This window comes from Nuphar pumila, chromosome 7, assembly GCF_984573655.1.
Source record: "Nuphar pumila chromosome 7, dmNupPumi1.hap1.1, whole genome shotgun sequence".
In the NCBI taxonomy this organism is placed as follows: Eukaryota; Viridiplantae; Streptophyta; class Magnoliopsida; order Nymphaeales; family Nymphaeaceae; genus Nuphar; species Nuphar pumila.
The window spans coordinates 93,705,750-93,725,070 of NC_143255.1; the positions used below are offsets into that span (position 1 = coordinate 93,705,750).

General features: G+C 36.7%; 1 protein-coding gene across 1 annotated transcript in view; it reads left to right on the plus strand.

The window, feature by feature from the left end:
- LOC149832494 (ubiquitin-conjugating enzyme E2 enzyme activator PEX22-like) overlaps positions 1–18,092 on the plus strand; it is a 35,197-nt gene extending 17,105 nt beyond the window's left edge. The window contains exons 4-8 of the mRNA XM_090014532.1: positions 7,726–7,782; positions 7,860–7,961; positions 16,470–16,535; positions 16,964–17,065; positions 17,800–18,092. Of these exons, the coding sequence (XP_089870658.1) occupies positions 7,726–7,782; positions 7,860–7,961; positions 16,470–16,535; positions 16,964–17,065; positions 17,800–17,913 (441 nt within the window). The 3' untranslated portion in view covers positions 17,914–18,092. The remainder of the gene's footprint in view (positions 1–7,725; positions 7,783–7,859; positions 7,962–16,469; positions 16,536–16,963; positions 17,066–17,799) is intronic.
- Positions 18,093–19,321: the final 1,229 nt, after the last annotated feature.

The window sequence follows — 19,321 nt, forward strand, 5'->3', positions numbered from 1 at the left end:
CTATCCTTGCTAGTTCAGTGGATGAATTCTGGTGCTCAGTAGAATTTCAGGAACCAGTGAACTTTCTCAAGTCAGTTATTCATTTTTTATATCATAAAATCTAACCGTTCTGGTAGTGCAGTTATTGTCTCATAAAACTGCTATGTTCTTATGGATGATGGAAATCATCACTTTCTTTCATCATTTTGACTACAGCAAGATCAATCACATTTTTGTACAGAGAGATTGGTCAAGTTTCGGATTAATGTGTGATCGGTTTACGTTGTGGGCTGTGGTTACTCTAAAGATATAGGCACCAAGATATCTCAGTAATGAAAAAATAGATAAATGAATTACAAATTAAAACTTACAAATTGTGAGATTTTCCCTCTGGACCTGTTTTGTGAGAAGAGAAAGAAAGAGAAGAATAGAGGCTGTAGCTGTCACGATTTCAATAATGAAATCGTGACCTAGAACCATGTATTAATATGTGTTGGTATACAATATGGGTCCGGGTCTGGTATAACATTCAGACCCAGAATGAAATAAAGACTATACATAGTATGGACCCGGGTCTGATATGATATCCAGACTGAAAAAATACAATAAACGCACTTTTTCACCTCCCCTCAAGTTGATCATGGTCTTGAACCATGAACAACTTGCCTTTAAGCATCCAAAAATGATCTTTTGTCAAGCCCTTTGTAAATATGTCTGCAACTTGTCTTTCAGTATTAACAAACTCAGGCTCGATCTCTTTTTTTTCAACTTTTTGTCTTACAAAATGTTGGTCGATCTCAATATGCTTAGCACGACTGTGATGGACTAGATTGAATGACATGTTGAGAACACTTTGATTGTCACATAGCAAGGTAGACCGAGAGATAGTTTCTCCCACTTCAGTTAGTAGATGCCTGACCCATGTGACTTCGACAGTAGCGGCAGCCATGGATTTATACTCAGCCTCAGTGCTTGATCTAGCAACAACCTTTTGTTTTCTACTACTTCAAAAGACTAAGTTTCTTTCAATAAAGACACAATATCCTGATGTAGATCTTCATCAGGATCCCCTGCCCAGTCTGCATCACAATATACAGTAAGTTCACGCACATCCTTGCCAGACGACTGTGGAGAATATATCAACCTGTCCCCAATGGTCCCTTTCAGATATCTGAGTATCCTCTTAACCGCCTCCATATGTCCAGTACGTGGTGCTTGCATAAACTGAGACACTTGATTGACTGAATAAACAATATCAGGACGAGTGAATGTGAGATATTGTAACATCCCTATTAGACTGCGATACCTGGTGGGGTCCTCACAGAGATCTCCATCATGAGTACTGAGTTTTTTGTGAAGCACACTTAGAGTTCCTAGATGATTGCAGTCTTTCATACCTGCCTTGCTGAGAACATATATGGTATACTTGTGCTGAGTGAGAGTCAAGCCATGAGCCTGGTTGTCAACTTCTACATCAAGAAAATAGCGCAAGGCACCAAGATCTTTCATTTTGAACCTCTGACCTAATAGGTTTTATACTTCTTTGATGTGAGCTTCAGAGTTTCTTGTGATGACAATATCGTCAACATAAATTAATAATAGGGTGATTACATTCTGACTTCTAAAAATGAATAATGAGTGATCCAGTAGAGAACATGAAAATTCATGCTTTTGAATCTCAAGTGAGAAGCTGTCAAACCAAGAACGGGATGCTTGTTTTAGGCCATAGATAGCTCTTTTTAGCCTACACACATGGGTTTTACAGTTTTGCTCATGATATCCAGGGGGTTGTTCCATGTAGACTTCCTCCTTCAAATCCCCATGCAAGAATGCATTTTTCACATCAAGTTGACTCAGCTTTCATCCATGTTCGACAACCTAGGAAAGAATAATTCGAATCGTTCCCATTCTCACCACTGGGCTGAAGGTCTCATCATAGTCTTGCCCTGCTTCTTGAGTGAACCCTTTTGCCACAAGTCTTGCCTTGTATCGTTCAATGGTTCCATCTGGTTTATACTTTATTTTGTAGACCCATTTGCATCCGACAACATTTTTGTCAGGTGGTTTGGGAACAATTTTCCAAGTTCCACGTTCATGTAAGGCTTGCATTTCATCATTTATGGATTCTACCCATTTAGTAGAAGTGGCTGCTTGATAATACATAATAGGTTCATCTTCCTTATTGAGGGCAGTTAAAAAGAGCTGAAAATCCAAGGAGAAGTTGTTATAGCTGACCCACCTATCAATGGGATGTCGCATGCGATTGGATCTTCTGACCTCAAGAGTATGAGAGGAAGTAGGATCAACTGCTGGGGCGCAATTTAGAAGGCTTGGCACTGTCGTTCTCTGTCTAGTATAGGAAATGCCCTTTGTATCTGCCCAGTACCGATGATGGTACTTCTTCCCAATTTTGTGATCCCGATGTACTAGTAGTCTCAAACATTTCTTCTTCCTGTTGCACACAGTCTGGAGAACAGACTTCATTGGAATTAGCAAAAAGTTCTGAATTCAGCCAAGAATAATAAACTTCGGTTGTGTTAGGAGACATATCTGTTGTGCCAGCCATGTGATAAAAAATTTTCTCATCAAAGACAACATTTCTTGAGATTTTGATGCTTCCGTTGGCAGGATCATAACACCTATATCCTTTGTAGTCGCCTGCATATCCCATAAATCTACACTTCTTAGCCTTGTCCTGAAACTTGTTTATCAGGGACCGATCAATGTGCACATAACAAACACATCCGAAGGTACGTAAATCATGATAACTAGGATGAACTCCAAAAAGACAGTAATAAGGAGACTTATCTTCCAAAACAACCATAGGCAATCTATTTATTACATGTACGGCAGAATGAAAAGCTTATGTCCACAAATTAATGGGAAGATTACTGTCATGGAGCATGCTCATGGCACTTTCAACGATATGTCTGTGTTTTCGCTCAGCAATCCCATTTTGTTGAGGTGTGTGTGGACAGGACACCCTTCTTCCTATCCCATTATTTTGGAGAAAAAAAATAGTCACTAGATGAGAACTCCCCACCTCCATCACATTGGAAGAATTGGATGAACTCAAATAATTGATTTTTTACTAAGAAAAGAAAGTTTTGAAACAAAAAGAAAAGTTCCGACTTATTTTTTATGAAGTATATTCAAGTGTATCGATAGTAGCTATCAACAAAAATTAAGTAGTATCTGCTTCCAGATCCAGAAGCAACTGGAGCAGGACTCCATACATCAGAACATATTATCTCAAAAGGCTTTGAAGCTCTCTTATTAAAAGAGTGAAACGACAATACATGACTTTTGCATAAAAGACAACTGTGACACTTTTGACTTTTCTCATCCACATGGAGACTTTCTTTTGGAATGAGATTATTAGAAACAAGTTTCTCAATAAAATGACTCCCACAATGTCCTAACCGACTGTGCCATAGGAAAGGCTTATTACATTCAGAAATACTAAAAACATTTGCAGAAGAAAAAGAACACGACTCTAACGAAGACTTCAAATCCAGGTGAGTAGGGTGGACAGGATGACGTGGAGCTTCTTGAAAGACATAAATATTGCCTCGTCTCTTTCCTTCAGCAAATGTTTCCCTCGTGCGAAGGTCCTTGACCTGCACAAAGAAGGGAGTAAATTCGATTGAAGCATGATTATCATCAACAAGTTTAGAAACAAAGAATATTTTTTTTTATATTGGGAGCATGAAAGACATCAAAAAGTTCAAGAGTAGAATGTGACATGGGAATGACAAATTTTCCAATATAAGAAACATGATGGTAGGATCCGTCTCCAATGACAATCTTACTTTTGCCAAAATAAGGAATAGGTTTAGAAAGTTTACCTGCATCACCAATCACGTGAGTTGTTGCTCCTGAGTCAACAAACCAGGTTCCTTGATCATTCTGCTTTAAATTCAATTCTGACAAGGCAGATATCAACAAATCTCTAATCTCTCCACTGTCTCTGATATTGCTGAACCTTCTTTTTGGTTCCGTCTGTGGAGTCTTTCCTTTTATTTTCAGGATTGTGCCAACAATTCACCTTGATATGCCTCCTTTTGTTACAAAGAAAGCAAGTGGGGATAGATCTTTGTCCCTGAGCATGGGTCAACATATGCCTCCTTTTGTTACAAAGAAAGCAAGTGGGGATAGATCTTTGTCCCTGAGCATGGGTCAACATATTTGGGGTGGGAAGCAAACCACGTCATCCGTGTCCATTTCGCCCTTGTCCACCTCGCCTCTGTCCTCGACCATAAGTCACCCCTCTGGCAAAAAGTTCTTGAGAATTTGCATGAGCGTGGGTTCCTTCAGAAAATCCCTTCAAAATCATTTCATATTGAATTAATTTAGCTCGCAACTTATCAAAAGTAGGAAGGGTAGGTAAGCACAACAATGAAGTGACGATCATGTTATAGTCGGATCCCAATCCACTCCGAGTTTGTTGCACCATATCATTGTCACTCACTACACATCCTATAACTGCAAGTTGGTCTGTGATAGTCTTCATCTTATTTAAATATTTCATGATGGTCATGGAGTCTTTTCTCAGCAGCTGAAATTCCCTCTTGAGAAAAACCATCCTCGCCTGTGAAACTTGTGAATACGTCTAAACCAATCTCTCTCAAAGTTGCAGGGCTCTACAATTGTCAGGAATTGCAACAAGAACCTCTTGAGGCAAGGTAGATGTAATGTATGTAACTAATGATTGGTTTTTCCTTTCCCAGTTGAGATATTCTGCATTTTTGACATACACAATTGAACTTGCCCTTTTATCATCTTTCTCTTCTCTCGCAACAAATTCTAGTGGGACTAGGGTGGTTCCATCCAAGTGACCTAAAAGGCCTTGGCTCCTTATAAAAGGAATGCTTTGTCTCTTCCAAATCAAGAAGTTTGAGGTGTTTAACTTTTTGGAAACAAGCTGATTGAGGAAACTTGAAGACAGACTCGATTGAGAAGAATGAGAATCCATAAAGGAAAAAGAATTGAACAAGGATATTCGGGTGTTCACGAAGTGCCCAGTCTACTGCCAAAGAGGTTTGTTGCCCCCCACCCCTCCTTTTTTTTTGGGAGCTGAGCAACCTTCGAGAAACTAGCGATTAGAGACTGTCAGATTCAAAGAGAGATCAGATCTGAATTTTCCCTTCCCTTTTTTTTTTATAAAATTTGAGATTGACGCAATAGAAATTTATCACCCGTTGAACAGAAGTTGAAACTAATTGCGTTTTCAAATCTGGACAAAAAACAGATGTGGATGACGTTGACAGACAACTGTTATGTGAGTACCAGTTGTGACAACGATAAGAAAATAGGCTAAAAGGTGGAGACACTTGGTAGAAATGAAAACAAATTAAAATTCTGCTGTCAAATATCAAATCTGGACAGCAAAAGCTTGATATTTCAGATCTGATGCAACTTCACACTCAGATCTGAATGTTCCAGTCCAAGTGGCAGAAGGATGCGCAGGGGTGAAGTGCTCCAGATCTGGTGCAAAAGCACAGTCAGATCTGAATATACTAGACGAATAAAAAAATGGGTTGACTTTAGGTTTTCACGTGAAACAATGGATTCACGTGAGGCATGATTTTTTTTTAATACAAGGATAAGAAGTAGGATATTTAAGAGATTCACGATTCACGTGATGATTTAGAGATTCACATTAGGGATTCACGTGAGATGTGAATCCTCCAGGAAAGAAACGAAAAGAGAGATGAAGAAAATCGAAAGTGAAGAAAAATGAGAGAGATGAAGAGATCTCAAACCTCTGGTCGCACCTTTTGGAAGCCCCCTTCAAACCCTAGGTGGATCTCTGCTCTGATACCATGTGAGATTTTCCTTCTGAACCTGTTTTGTGAGAAGAGAAAGAAAGAGAAGAATAGAGGTTGCGGCTGTCATGATTTCAATAATGAAATCGTGACCTAGAACCATGTATTAATGTGTTAGTATACACTATGGGTCCGGGTCTGGTATAACATCCAGACCCAGAATGAAATAAAGACTATACATAGTACGGGTCTGATATGATATCCAGACTGAAAAAACACAATAAACACACTTTTTTTCACAAATAACTTGAGGTAAGGGAATTTCTGAGGTAGAATGAAGATATGAGTAAATAAAGGAAACCAAGGATTCTATGGTTTGAAAGAAAAAGAAAAAGTCTATAATAAGATGAAAATACAAAATGGGGCTTAGGAAGGCAAATCGTTATACAATTCTCAAAGTGATCTATGGTAATGAAAAATGGGGCTGTTTTTTAAGGCTTTTCAAATGCGGGGGTTCAAGTTGTGTCATAGACCACTTTGAGGATTTAGCTCTTGCAAGGTGATGCGCTTGTTTGCAGCTATGAGAACTTACAAGACCCTACTTTGTTGCCCTCTATATCACTTGTTATATTGCCTTATTTAGTATCAATGTTGTGAAAAGTGTTGAGGCATAGCGATGTGCTCCACCAAAAACTAAAGCAAGGCATAAGCCTCATTTTTTTTAAAACTTAAAAAATACTTAAAAAAAATCTAAAAATATAAATAAATTATAGAAATGCTTTATTGATGAAGCAACAACCAATAAGAAAAAGAAAATCTCAAATAAATACCGAAAAATATGAGATTAACATGTAAAATTGACATTAATGCAACAATTTGATCTATGTAAGTATCTAAGAAATAAAATAAAGCATTCAATAAAAAATTAACAAAATCTCTAACAATCAAAATTCTCAACATTATGTCATCATGAGAAAAACTGTTGAAGATCGAGTAGTTACGGCTGAACTACTTGTGTTGGTAGAAACAAAAAAAAAACATGGCTAACATAAAAAAAAAGAATGGTTAATTGTTCATGTCGCCAGAGAGAGAAAGACAGTTTGGACCAAGGTTGCCAGACTAGGAAGCGGAAAATGATATGGGAAGCAAAAGTGAGAAGTGATGCATTTTAAAATGTGTAGGAAGCAGAAAGCAAGAAATAAAAAAAAATTAACATAAGAATTGAATGAGAATTAAAATGGAATGCAAATAAAAGCGACTATTCTTAAATTTCATGATTTTTAATGTAAGAATTAAAGTTTTAACAAAATCTAAAAAAAATGACTGCCAATTTAGAGAAAGCACATGGAAGTGAGTGTGAAGTGTGAGAGAAAACACATGAAAAGAAGAGTGAGAAAACATATGTGAAAAGCATAAGAGAAGCATGGGAGAATCAAGATTCTCATCAAGTTTCGGAAGCAAGGAGTATCGTGCTTCCGAAGCGAGTTTCTAGGAAGCGGTTTTCCCACCTATCTAAGAAGCTTTCGGTAACTCCATTCTAGATGTCTTCTGGCAGAGAGAGAGAGAGAGAAGGGGCCTCGCCTACGGGCGAGGTAAAACGACGTTGGCCAGTATATAGATTTTTCTCTAGATTTGCTTGCTTAAAAACTTTTATGCATTATATTCTGCAACCTAATGATATTTCAGTCTGTATAATTTGAATAATTATCCATAACTGCACACTGCATACAAATTCCTGACATCAACTGCTCTTTACCATTTTCGACATCGTTCTTTCTAAGTGGTTTGGTGCTTAAGGGCAGATATTCATGCTAAAATTGGGGGTGTTTTCTGCAATTGATTATGTTACAAAGATTGATGTACATGCATTTTTTGGTTCCAACCTCTTATATGTTCTTCTGTTTCCTTGTAGACTGACTATTCTTTGTTGTTTCAACAGTCCAATTTTGAATTACTTTTGCTTTCTCCTTTGATGCAGATGACGTGCCAGCTGCTTGGCATCATACTTGAGGAGAGTACACCAGAAGAGCTGCAGGTCAACAAGTGAATATGTCAACCATTCTGAAAAGTATGGAAATTAATGAGTAATTCTTTTTATTTTTTCAATGGCAGAAGCATGCAACAGTGAGGTCGTCTGTCGTTGAAGTTCTTCTGGAGATTACAAAATATTGTGATATTTATTTGATGGAAAGGATTCTTGATGATGAGAGTGAAGTGAGCATTCTTTCCCCTTTTGTCATGATCATGCTTATGTTTGTAGAGCCTTGTCTTAGACTTTGAATTCCTAATTCTGCTGTGTTTCTTTATGTTAGAATGTATATATAGGTGTATATATGTAGCTATATTTTCCTATATAATATGATTTTATATATATATACATAAATATGTATATATGTATATATGTGCGGGTGCAGGTGTGGCACTTTCAAAAAACCCGGGTGCGGGGGTGCGACAAAAATATAAATATATATATATATATATATATATATATATATATATATATATATATATATAAAGTCCTAAAGTTGGACATAAATGAGCCTGGGTGCGTTGACTGCACCCAGGATCAGGTTGATCGCATCAGGTGTGGGTGCTGGTGCGGCACCTAGTTGGAGAATCCCTATGACATATAGGGCAAAAACAATTTTCTTGGCAATTTTTTTTTTAATTCCGAGAATTGGACAAAAATGACCCTGGGTGCATTGACCGCACCCAGGGTCGGGTTGACCACACCCGGTGCCGCACCTGCGTCGAGTCGCGTCGACGCGGGTGCGGCACTCTGCTAGCCGAATCCCTATGACATAGATATGTATATATGTTATACTTGTAAATACCAATTAGAAGTATTTTTATCATTTCACATTATGTAATCGATAGTGCCCATTAGGGCACTTTTGACTTTTTATTATTTCTTTATTTTTATCTTTTTCTTTTTGGCTAAGGGCATTATTTATAATGCCCCAGCCATTTGAGCCGTTGGGGGTCAACAACTATATTTATAGCTGTTGGCAGTGCTCCCAATGGCCTCTTGGCTCTCTCTTGTCTATATAAAGGGGTTGAACCACTTCTTATAAGATATGCTTTCTCAATCCCTTTGTTTCCTAATAAATCTTATATTTTTTACTTGTGTTCTTGACCCCTTAACGGGCTTATGTGCATGTGTTCTTGTATTGACCCATAAGTGGTCTTTGTGTTCTTGCTCTTGTGTTCTTGTAAGCCCATAAGAGACACTCTTTTATATTGTTTTTTCTTCTTTATTACATGGTAATAGAGCATTGATGCCCTTTGATTGTAATTTGTATTTAAAGATAGTGTGGTGGATTGTGAAGATCGAAGGTGCATCGGTTCGTTGCTTCGGCAAGCGTGTCACCAACCATCTTCAACTCTTTCTTTTCTTTCCTTCTCTCTTCTTTTCTCTTTGCTTCCATGGTTGGCAAGGAAGTTGTAATTGTTATTCCCATCAAATTTGATGGGACCAACTCCAACCACCACAGCGAAGAGAAAGTTAGGAAAGAATTGTGGCACTTGGTCGATGGTTCTACTCCGAAACCTCAACCTATTCTTACCAAGGTTATTATGGGAGAATATGGTACAACTAAAGAAGAGACCTTCAAGGGAAATGAAAGAGATAAAGCTCACTTGGAATACAAAAATATGCTTATTATGTAATCTTTGTTGATGATTATTCTTGATACACATGAATTTATTTTCTTAGGCACAAAAATGAAGTATTTAAAAATTTTAAATCCTTTCATAATTTAGTCAAAAATTTATTTGAGTCCAATATGACCATTTTCACTCTGATTCAAGGGGAGAGTTTATGTCAAATGATTTAAAACATATTTAGAACTACATAAAATTGTACACCAAAGATCTTGTGCTTATATCCCTCAACAAAATGTCTTGGCCGAGAGAAAACATAGGCATATCATAGAAACTACTTGAACTCTTATCATTTTAAAAAATGTCCCAAAGGAATTTTGTGTTGAAGCCACCCTTATCGTTGCTTATCTTATAAATAAAATTCCTTTTGTCAAGCTTCAAAACATTACATCTCTTGAAAAACTTTATAAAACTTTCCCTGATTATTCTACATTGAGAGCTTTTCGATGCAAATGCTTTGTTATGATAAATTGTCCCTTCGAGCAGTTCCTTGTGTTTTTTCTCAGATACAAAGAAGCCCAAAAAGGATTTAGATGTTATGATATTCACAATGAAAGACTTTATATCTCTAAAAATATGACATTTTTGAAAAAATAAAGGTTTTTTTATCAAAATGTGCCTAACAAAGATAGCAATTACTCTTTCTTGTTTGAATTGCTTCCTAAAGATAAGAAATATTATTTAAGTATTGATATTTTGAATGAAGGACCTCAACTAAATATTCTTGGTGATGTGAACCAGGATCTAGATAGAAGTAACTATCTCATTCTTCAATATAGTACAAGGGGCAATAATAGTTAGCCTAATGCCTTAGACAAATATTCTAGCCGTGAGTCACAAAAATCTAGTACCCTTAAGAGATCCACTAGAGAATCTAGACTCCCAGATAGATTTGTATCGTATGAATTTTTTTCTCCTCAATATAAAGCATGCCCAAACAAATGTTTTTCTTATTTCGAACCTAATTCTTATAAACAAGACAAAACCCACCCATAATGAATAGAAGCCATGAACATAAAAGTTAATGCTTTAGAAAAATCTAACACATGAAAAATAACATATTTACCTAAAGAGAAAAGTGCATAGGTTATAGATGGGTTTACAAGGTTAAAACCAAGAGTGATGGCTCCCTTGAACGATATAAGGCTAGGTTAGTTGTCGAGAGTTGTTTCTAAAAATATGGTATAAACTATGATGAAACCTTTGCACCAGTAGTTAGGATGACCTCTGTCAAAACCCTCGTAGCTATAGCTGCTATTAGGAATTGACACATTTATTAGATGGATGTCAAAAATATTTTTTTAAATGGTGAATTAAAAGAAAAAGTATACATGGATCCTCCACCAAAATTTCAACAGGAAAGGTTCTTCATTTACATAAAGCTTTGTATGGTTTGAAACAGGCTCCTAAACCCTAGTATGATAAATTCAGTTCATTATTATTATTAAACTTGGTTTTAAATCCTGTTATTCTGACACTGGTATATTTGTTAAGAAATCTAATGCACATGTTATTCTTCTTTTCTATGTTGAGGACATGATCAACTCGAGGGGACAAACGGGGAGTCAATTATATTAAAAATATTTTAAAAAAGGTTTTGAAATGATCGATCTAAGTTTTCTTAGGTATTTTTTAAGGATTGAGGTTGCATCTGCCTGAAGTTATTTACTGACTCAATGCAAGTTTGCTAATGATATGATTGACAAGTCTGACATTACAAATAAAAAAAGGGTGAATACTCCTTTAGTGATTAGCGCAAAAATGAAGATAGATGATGACACACCCTTGGATGACCCTATTCCTTACTGCCAAATGATTGGGGCCCTTACTTATTTAACTATTACCAGACCTAACATTTTTCATGCAATGCATACAACCAGTTAATTCCAACATTCTCCTACAACTGTACACATAAGTGTTGTTATGTACATTATTAAATATTTACAAATTTCATTTTCTAAAGAAATTTTATTATCTTCTTCCTCTCCACTTGACTTAATTGTCTATACTAACTCTGTCTGGGGAGGGGATCCTAATGATAGACACTCAACTACGGGTTTTTGTGTGTCTATAGGTAACTCATTGGTGTCTTGAAAATGTAAGAAGTAGCAAAGGTATCTCTGTTATCAAATAAAACTAAGTATCGCACCATGACCACCACGATGTCTAAAATTGTGTGGTTGAGAAAATTGTTAGAAGACATTGGGGTGTATATGAGTCACCCTCAAGCTATGTAGCATGAACTCTTCTAACAGAGCACCGCACCCACGTCGCGCCCGCACCCATGTGGGTGCGACACTTGGACAGGGATTCCTTTGTGTCAGGTGAAGTCAACCACACGAAGGTCCATTTCTGTCCAAAAGTAGATTCAGTTAACCCTAACCAAGTCCAGTTTTATCTATATTATATATATAAATACATAAATGCACACACATACTCGTAGTGTTAACTTAAAACTGTTAAAAATATATATATATACCCTCCCTGCACCCCCACACCCAAGTTTTTTTAAGTGCCGCATCCACACCCGTATCCGCACCCGCACCCACACCTATTTGACATAACTCTCAAGGTTATATTGTGATAACAAAAACACCATCTACATTGTTGTCATTCATACATTCCATAGATGAACCAAACATATTGAGATTGATTGCCACTATGTTTGTGAAGGGTATCTTAAGAAGACTATTATCCTGCCATATGTAGCATTAAAATTTTAGCTCGCTGACTTCTTCACAAAGGCACTTTCTTCTCCCTGTTTTCATTTCTTACTTAACAAACTTTTCAGTGGTTACACCGTAAAGTTTGATGGGGAGTGTTAGAATGTATATCTATCTATCTATATATACATATATATTTTCTTGTACTTGTAATATGTAATACCCATTAGATGTATTTTTGTTATTTCACGTTATGTAATAGGTAGTACCCATTAAGGGCACTTTTGACTTTTTATTATTTTATCCTTTTCTTTTTTACTAAGAGCATTATAGTCTTTATAATGTCCTGGCCCTTAGAACTGTTGGGGGTGCTCACAATGGCCTCTTGGCTCTCTCGTCTATATAAAGGGGTTGAACCCCTTCTTGTAAGGTATGCTTTTTCAAGCACTTTGGTTCCTAATAAATTTTATATTTTTTACTTGTGTTCTTGGCCCCCAAGTGGCTTATGTGTATGTGTTCTTGTATTGACCCATAAGTGGTCTTTGTGTTCTTGTAAGCCCATAAGACACTCTTTTGTATTGGTTTTTCTTCTTTCATTACACTTTAGGCATACTCTTTAAATTTACTTTGTGATGATCGGGTTCAATTTAATCAAATTCTAGATGTTTTAATTCTTCAATTAGATTGGATGTATGTAGTAAAAAATCAACAAGTGTATCAATTAGGCAACTCCTACTCAACCGACCTCCCTGGCCACCTAAGGTGCCCTAAACATTTGGCTGCAGGCCCTTAAATGGTTCCTTGCTTAGACCACCTGCTTGACATGGTTGCCTGCATTGCCTGCCACCCCTATGGCAGATAAACCTGAGCCTAGTGCTGCGTTTGCATGGGACAAGCCATCCACCAACAGAGGTTGGTGAGGAAAGGGCACGGTTTCCTCAGAGAAACTACCTCCAGTGTCTACTTCTTGTGGTGTGGGTCCCACTGGGAGCAGGCTTTTCCATGGGAATGGTCAATGTTCTCTAGGCCCATCCTTTTAAAGGTGTTTTCTTCATTTATCTCTCATTTTTTGATGAAAGACCTTTTTGGTTCATCTTAGACATGAATGCATTCTCTCGACATATTGTTGAACATTCTTTGAGATCAAACCCAAGCGCTTCAAGAATTTGACAATTTTCAAAAGGCTTCTTGAAGAACATAAAAACAACCCATATCTTTGCATCCTTATTTTTTCTTTATTTTCATCCATTTTGGAAGCTTGATTAATGGTTAATCTAAGGAAGTTTATCCCAAGAATTCCTAGGGACAAATATTTACTACTTTTGCTTGTGATATTTCTGTTTGTATGGTTGTCCGTTCGTTCGTTTATGCACCTCAAGTAGGTTTAGATGATTCCATTAAGCATCAATTTTGGGAAGATTTAGATGGAGTAGTACAAGAGATATCTTATGGAGAAAAACTTTTCATCGCCGGTGACCTTAATGGACATGTAGGCATTAGTAGGGATGGATTTGAGAGTATCCATGGAGGCTATGGTATAGGAGAAAGAAATGAAAGTGGAGAAAGGATTTTAGATTTTTGTTTGTCCTATGATATGATCTTAGCAAACACTTGGTTTAGGAAGAGGGAGTCTCACCTAGTAACATTTAAAAGTGGGGTTAATACGAGTCAGATAGATTTTTTCCTACTTAGAAAGAGAGATAGGAGTTGTTGCATCGATTGTAAGGTTATACCGGGAGAAAGTGTAGCTACACAACATAGAGTCTTAATTTTAGATCTTAGAATTAGACAATGCCGCAAAAGGGATAGACATAGGATAGATCCTAGAATTAAGTGGTGGGCACTGAAAGGAGCTAAACAAGGAATGTTTGTAGAGCAGGTAGTTAAGGAAGCTGATTGGTGTCTCGAGGAGGATTCAGAATCAATGTGGAATAAGATAACGGGTGGCATGAGAAAAGTGGCTAAGGAGGTATTGGGTGAGTCTAAAGGCGGTGCACCACTAGGTAAGGATACATCATGGTGGAACGAGGATGTCAAATTAGCTATTAAGGTTAAAAGAGAGTGTTATAGAAATCTAAGTAAGAGTCGTGATAATGAGAATTTGGAGAAGTATATGATAGCAAAGAAGGAAGCTAAAAAAGTTGTTCGAAACGCGAGGGCTAAGGTATATAAGGCGGTTTATGACAAATTGGATACCAAAGAAGGCGAGAAGGATATTTATAGGCTTGCAAATATGAGAGATAGGAAATCGAAGGATTTGGGTATGGTTAGATGTATCAAAGATGATACATAAAGGGTTTTAGTCAAAGATGAGGAGATTAAGGAGAGATGGAAAGATTATTTTGATAAGCTATTTAATGATAGTCATGCTCAAGATCTTGGAGACTTCTCCATTCCTTTTCATGAGATAAATCGTGACTTCATGCGCAAGATTCAAAAGAAAGAAATTGCAGAGGCTTTGAAGAAAATGAAATCAAGAAGGGCAGTTGGCCTAGATGGTATACCTATCGAGGCTTGAAAATGCTTGGGAGAGAAAGGTTTAGAATGGTTGACAAATCTTTTTAACTTGATTTGGCGAACAAATAAGATGCCTAATGAGTGGAGGAAGAGTACTTTGGTGCCTTTATATAAGAATAAGGGTGATATACAAGATTGCACAAACTATCGTGGTATAAAACTCATGAGTCATACTATGAAACTTTGGGAGAGGGTGATCGAGTCTAGGTTGAGGAAGGTTGTCATGATATCGGAGAATCAATTTGGTTTTATGCTTGGAAGATCAACTATGGAAGCTATACATCTTCTTAGACAACTTATTGAAAGATATAGGGAGAGGAACAAAGATTTGCATATGGTTTTTATTGATTTAGAGAAGGCATACGATAGAGTACCTAGGGACGTTCTCTGGTGGACAATGATGAAGAAAGGTGTTTCTCTCAAGTACATTAGTATAATTAAAGATATGTATGAAGGAGTAGTAACCAATGTCCGCACTTGTGGAGGGGTGACAACCAATTTTCCGATAACGGTTGGGTTACATCAAGGATCTGCTTTAAGCCCTTTCCTATTTGCGATAGTGATGGATGAGCTTACGAGATCAATTCAAGAAAATGTACTATAGTGTATGTTGTTTGCTGATGATATTGTTTTGATTGATGAGTCTAGAGCTGGGGTTAATGCTAAGTTAGAATTATGGAGACAAACATTGGAAGCTAGAGGTTTTAAGTTGAGTAAGAGTAAGACTGAATATATGGAATGTCGGTTTAGTAAGCAACGAAGTAGTGATGGGAGTGTAGTGAAGCTTGGTGAGCAAGAAATACCGGTGAATGATTATTTCAAATATTTGGGATCCATCATTCAAAAGTATGGAGAAATTGATGGAGATGTAAATCATAGGATAAAGGTTGGGTGGATGAAATGGAAAAGTGCAACTGGAGTGTTGTGCGATCGTAGAATGCCATTGCGGTTGAAGGGAAAGTTTTATAGGACGACTATTAGACCCGCTTTACTATATGGTACGGAATGTTGGGCTGCCAAAAGACATCATATTAAAAAAATGAGTGTAGCTGAGATGCGGATGCTTAGATGGATGTGTGGAAATACAATAAAAGATAAGATTCAGAACGAGGAGATACGTAAGAAGGTAGGTGTTGCACCCATTGAAAATAAGATGCGAGAGAATCGTTTACGGTGGTTTGGACATATTCGGCGAAGGCCTAATGATGCTCCAGTTAGAAGGTTGGAGAAATGGGAAAATATATTAGTTAAAAGAGGTCGGGGTAGGCCTAGGAAGACTTGGATGGAGATGATAGGAAAGGATATGAATGCTTTGAACCTCACCGAGGACATGGCATTGGATAGAAATGATTGGAGGAAAAGGATTCATGTGGAAGACCCGAAATGAATTTCTGTTTTGGTTCATATCGCTGACCCCAATTGTTTTGGGATGAAGGCGTAGTTGTTGTTGTCGTTGTTGTTGTTGTTGTATGGTTGTCCGTTCGTTATTCTTTGCTTATTTGTTATTGGCATTTTATATGTTCATAGTCTAGTTTCTTATTTGTTACTTGGTTCTGTAATTTTGGACTTTATAGTTAGAGCTTCAGCTATTAAATGTGCTTTTACAATTGCTTTTAGCTTTTCTATCATGATTTTTTTTTCATAATTATGTTTTACTGCTTACATTTTGTCCATCAAATACTCAGAAGCATGTGCTTTGAAAGGTCGTTGCCTAGCCCTGGCCTTGCTGCATTTTACTGCATATGATTTGGACTAAGTAAAAAGCTCATTCTTCTATGATTAGTCTTGGTGGTTTATGCCCTTTATAGTAAATCACAGCATAATTCCTTTACAGCATGCTGGTTTATTATCATATTGACATAGAGCTTCTTGTTCACAGGAAAGAGTAGTCTCAGCTTTGGATGATGCTGGGATTTTCACTACTGGCGGACTGATGAAGGACAAGGTACATGGAATAACAAATTTATTTTGTACTAGGTGATAAAAAATTGGGACTACTCAATCTGAGCAATTTAAGCGTTTGTAACTAGCATGATGGTTGATGTGACCTGGCTAAATTAGGTCTTGTGACTGGCGGTTGCAGTCTCTGTTTTTAACTTGCTCAAGGCTGATGTAGCCTTTATTCTTTAGGTTTTGGCATGGAAAGCTGCTTACTTTTAAAAGTTCTAATGCAGATGTCCTTGGTTGCAGATGAACAGTAAATACTTCTTTGCATGCAGATATGCTTGCCATGTTTAAATAATATCCAACTGTTTGACAGATGCAAAGCCTAATATATGGCTACTCTAGTTATTAATCTGATCCCTGGAATGTCCAATCACTTATTCCTGCCTATTTTGTGGCATTGATGATCGATCCTGAATCTATTTACAGGTTCTATTTTGTAGCACGGAAAATGGCAGGATATCTTTTGTTCGTCAACTTGAACCAGATTGGCATGTTGATTCAAGTACGGAGATAGTCTCTCAGCTCTCTGTAAGTTTCCACTACTGCTCTTTTTCATATTGGTTTTCTATCCTTTTGTTCATGAGATGAGATGTTTATCCTCAGTCTTAATTAACCACCTGTTGGTTCTATTTATCACAAAAAATGTTTGGTGCTTAATATATGGAGGTGGACAAGCTTGCCGTAGTCAGGAATATCATTGATATTTTGAAAATAACATGATATTTACAAGGAAAACACCCTAGCTGATACTAAACACAAGATATCCCAATATTTTCAAAATATTGCCAATAACATAGATATCATGATATGCTTGTGATAATATCACAATATTTTAAAATATCTTACTTTATATGCTTAAATATATATTTTTCCTATTTACATTTATTTTATTTTTAAAAACTTTTTCTAATTTAGTTTCTTTAGGTTTTCATAACAAATACTGCTAAAACCTATTATTTCTTATACTTTCCATTTTTTTAGGTTTATTTTTTTTTAAAGCATCATAGGTTTCCCCAAGATTTCCAGAGCAAAACCACTTTTTGAAAAATACTCCCGAGAAATTTTCAGGAACAAAATTTCTGGCTATGAAGCTTGCCTACTCACAGACGTAAGTGCTTCTTGTTTGTGCATCATCCATTTTTTATCTTGACCAGCAGAGTTGGCCCCTTGATGGAAGGGCCTTTCCCTTCCTGTTCTATGTTTGTTTTTCTTATATTAAGATCTTTCCAACTGTGTTCCCTTTGCTACTGTGGCGGCACCAGCGATTCATAAGGTACCAACTTCATGTCACACCAACTGGATCATGCTACATGGCACCAAACGTTTTGAGCTCGATTAGCTTAGAACAGTACTTCTCAAGCACGGACCAAAGCTAAGTAATTGTAAGTGAATGATTTTGTATTAACTGTGTGATTTGTATGTTAAGGTCCATCATTCACGTGTGCATGTGGTTGTGGACATTAAGAACTTCTGCCCAAGATAGAGAAGGCTCACTTAGTCACTTTGTAAAAACTTTGTAAAAATCTAGTGTGCAAATTCATTGGTTCATTTGCCATAGACTTTGTTTATACAAGTTGCTTAAGGACCCCATTTTGTTTTCCTGAAACCAAGTTGCCTTAGTACTTATTTTCTCATTTATTATACGGGAAACCAACACTGGGTCGGGTGACCTGCTGTTCTGGAAAGTCTTGCCAAGCTGTGGCGGCCATGTTTGCAGCATAAAACCCTGAGGTTGCTCCCTTTGCCTACCAGGGAGCCTGTGGCTTTGACCTTTGGCGAAAGATGCACACTGCAGGTATTGAACTCTTGACATCCTTGAGCTTGAAATCCTTAAGCCAACCCACTTAGCAGGGTGTGGAGCCCTTGTGGGCAAGTTGCCTAAGTAGTTTTTCGATGTGCACCAAAACTTTTCCGAAATTAATATATGTTGGCCATGGTTTCACACTTTTCAAATAGCTCCCAAGCTTTTGTCACCTTCAAGCAAATACCTCTAATTCTCTACCACCTTTAGTTTAATCTTGGAGTTAATGTTCTCTATATGATGAAAGTTAGCATGTTACCCCCATTAAAATATGTGCACAAATTTCCCTTTATTCTTGATATGATTTTTACCTTTCTACCTTTAAAATATCACTGTGGTGGTTGCCTGCCTTTGAACTGGAATGCTTCGTCTATGGAGGATTCTGATCTATGGTCGTGCTGATCATGATGATTATTAAATGTTCTTTATGGGTTTTTTTTGGTTCTCAGTGCACTCAACTGTCCTGATTCTTTTCAGCGATTTTTTTCCTTGTGCCTAACTTGAGTAATGATCAGCGATTTTTTCTCTTGTGCATATATATATATATATATATATATATATATATATATATATATATATATATATATATATATATATATATATATATATATATATATATATATATATATATAGTAATGATAGGGTGCTCCAGGAGCACCTACTTCCACCTAATAGAAGCTTTAGATTTTCAAGTTTCTCGAACTTTTTTTGTTGATCATACCATATAGATATGATCTACAAGCATTATTTGGTAGAAAACAAGTTTTGGATCATTTGACGTGTAGTTTTTTAAGACCTTTAAAAATCAACGTTTTATGATGTATCAAAGTTTCATGACTTAAAAAATATTATTTTTATGTAAAAAAAAACATGATCCGAAGCTTGATTCTTATCATATAAACTATTTTGAATACATCTATAAGGTTTGATTGAGAAGATGCAACCTGCAACTATGATTTTTAGAATGTGGGAGTACTGGGTAT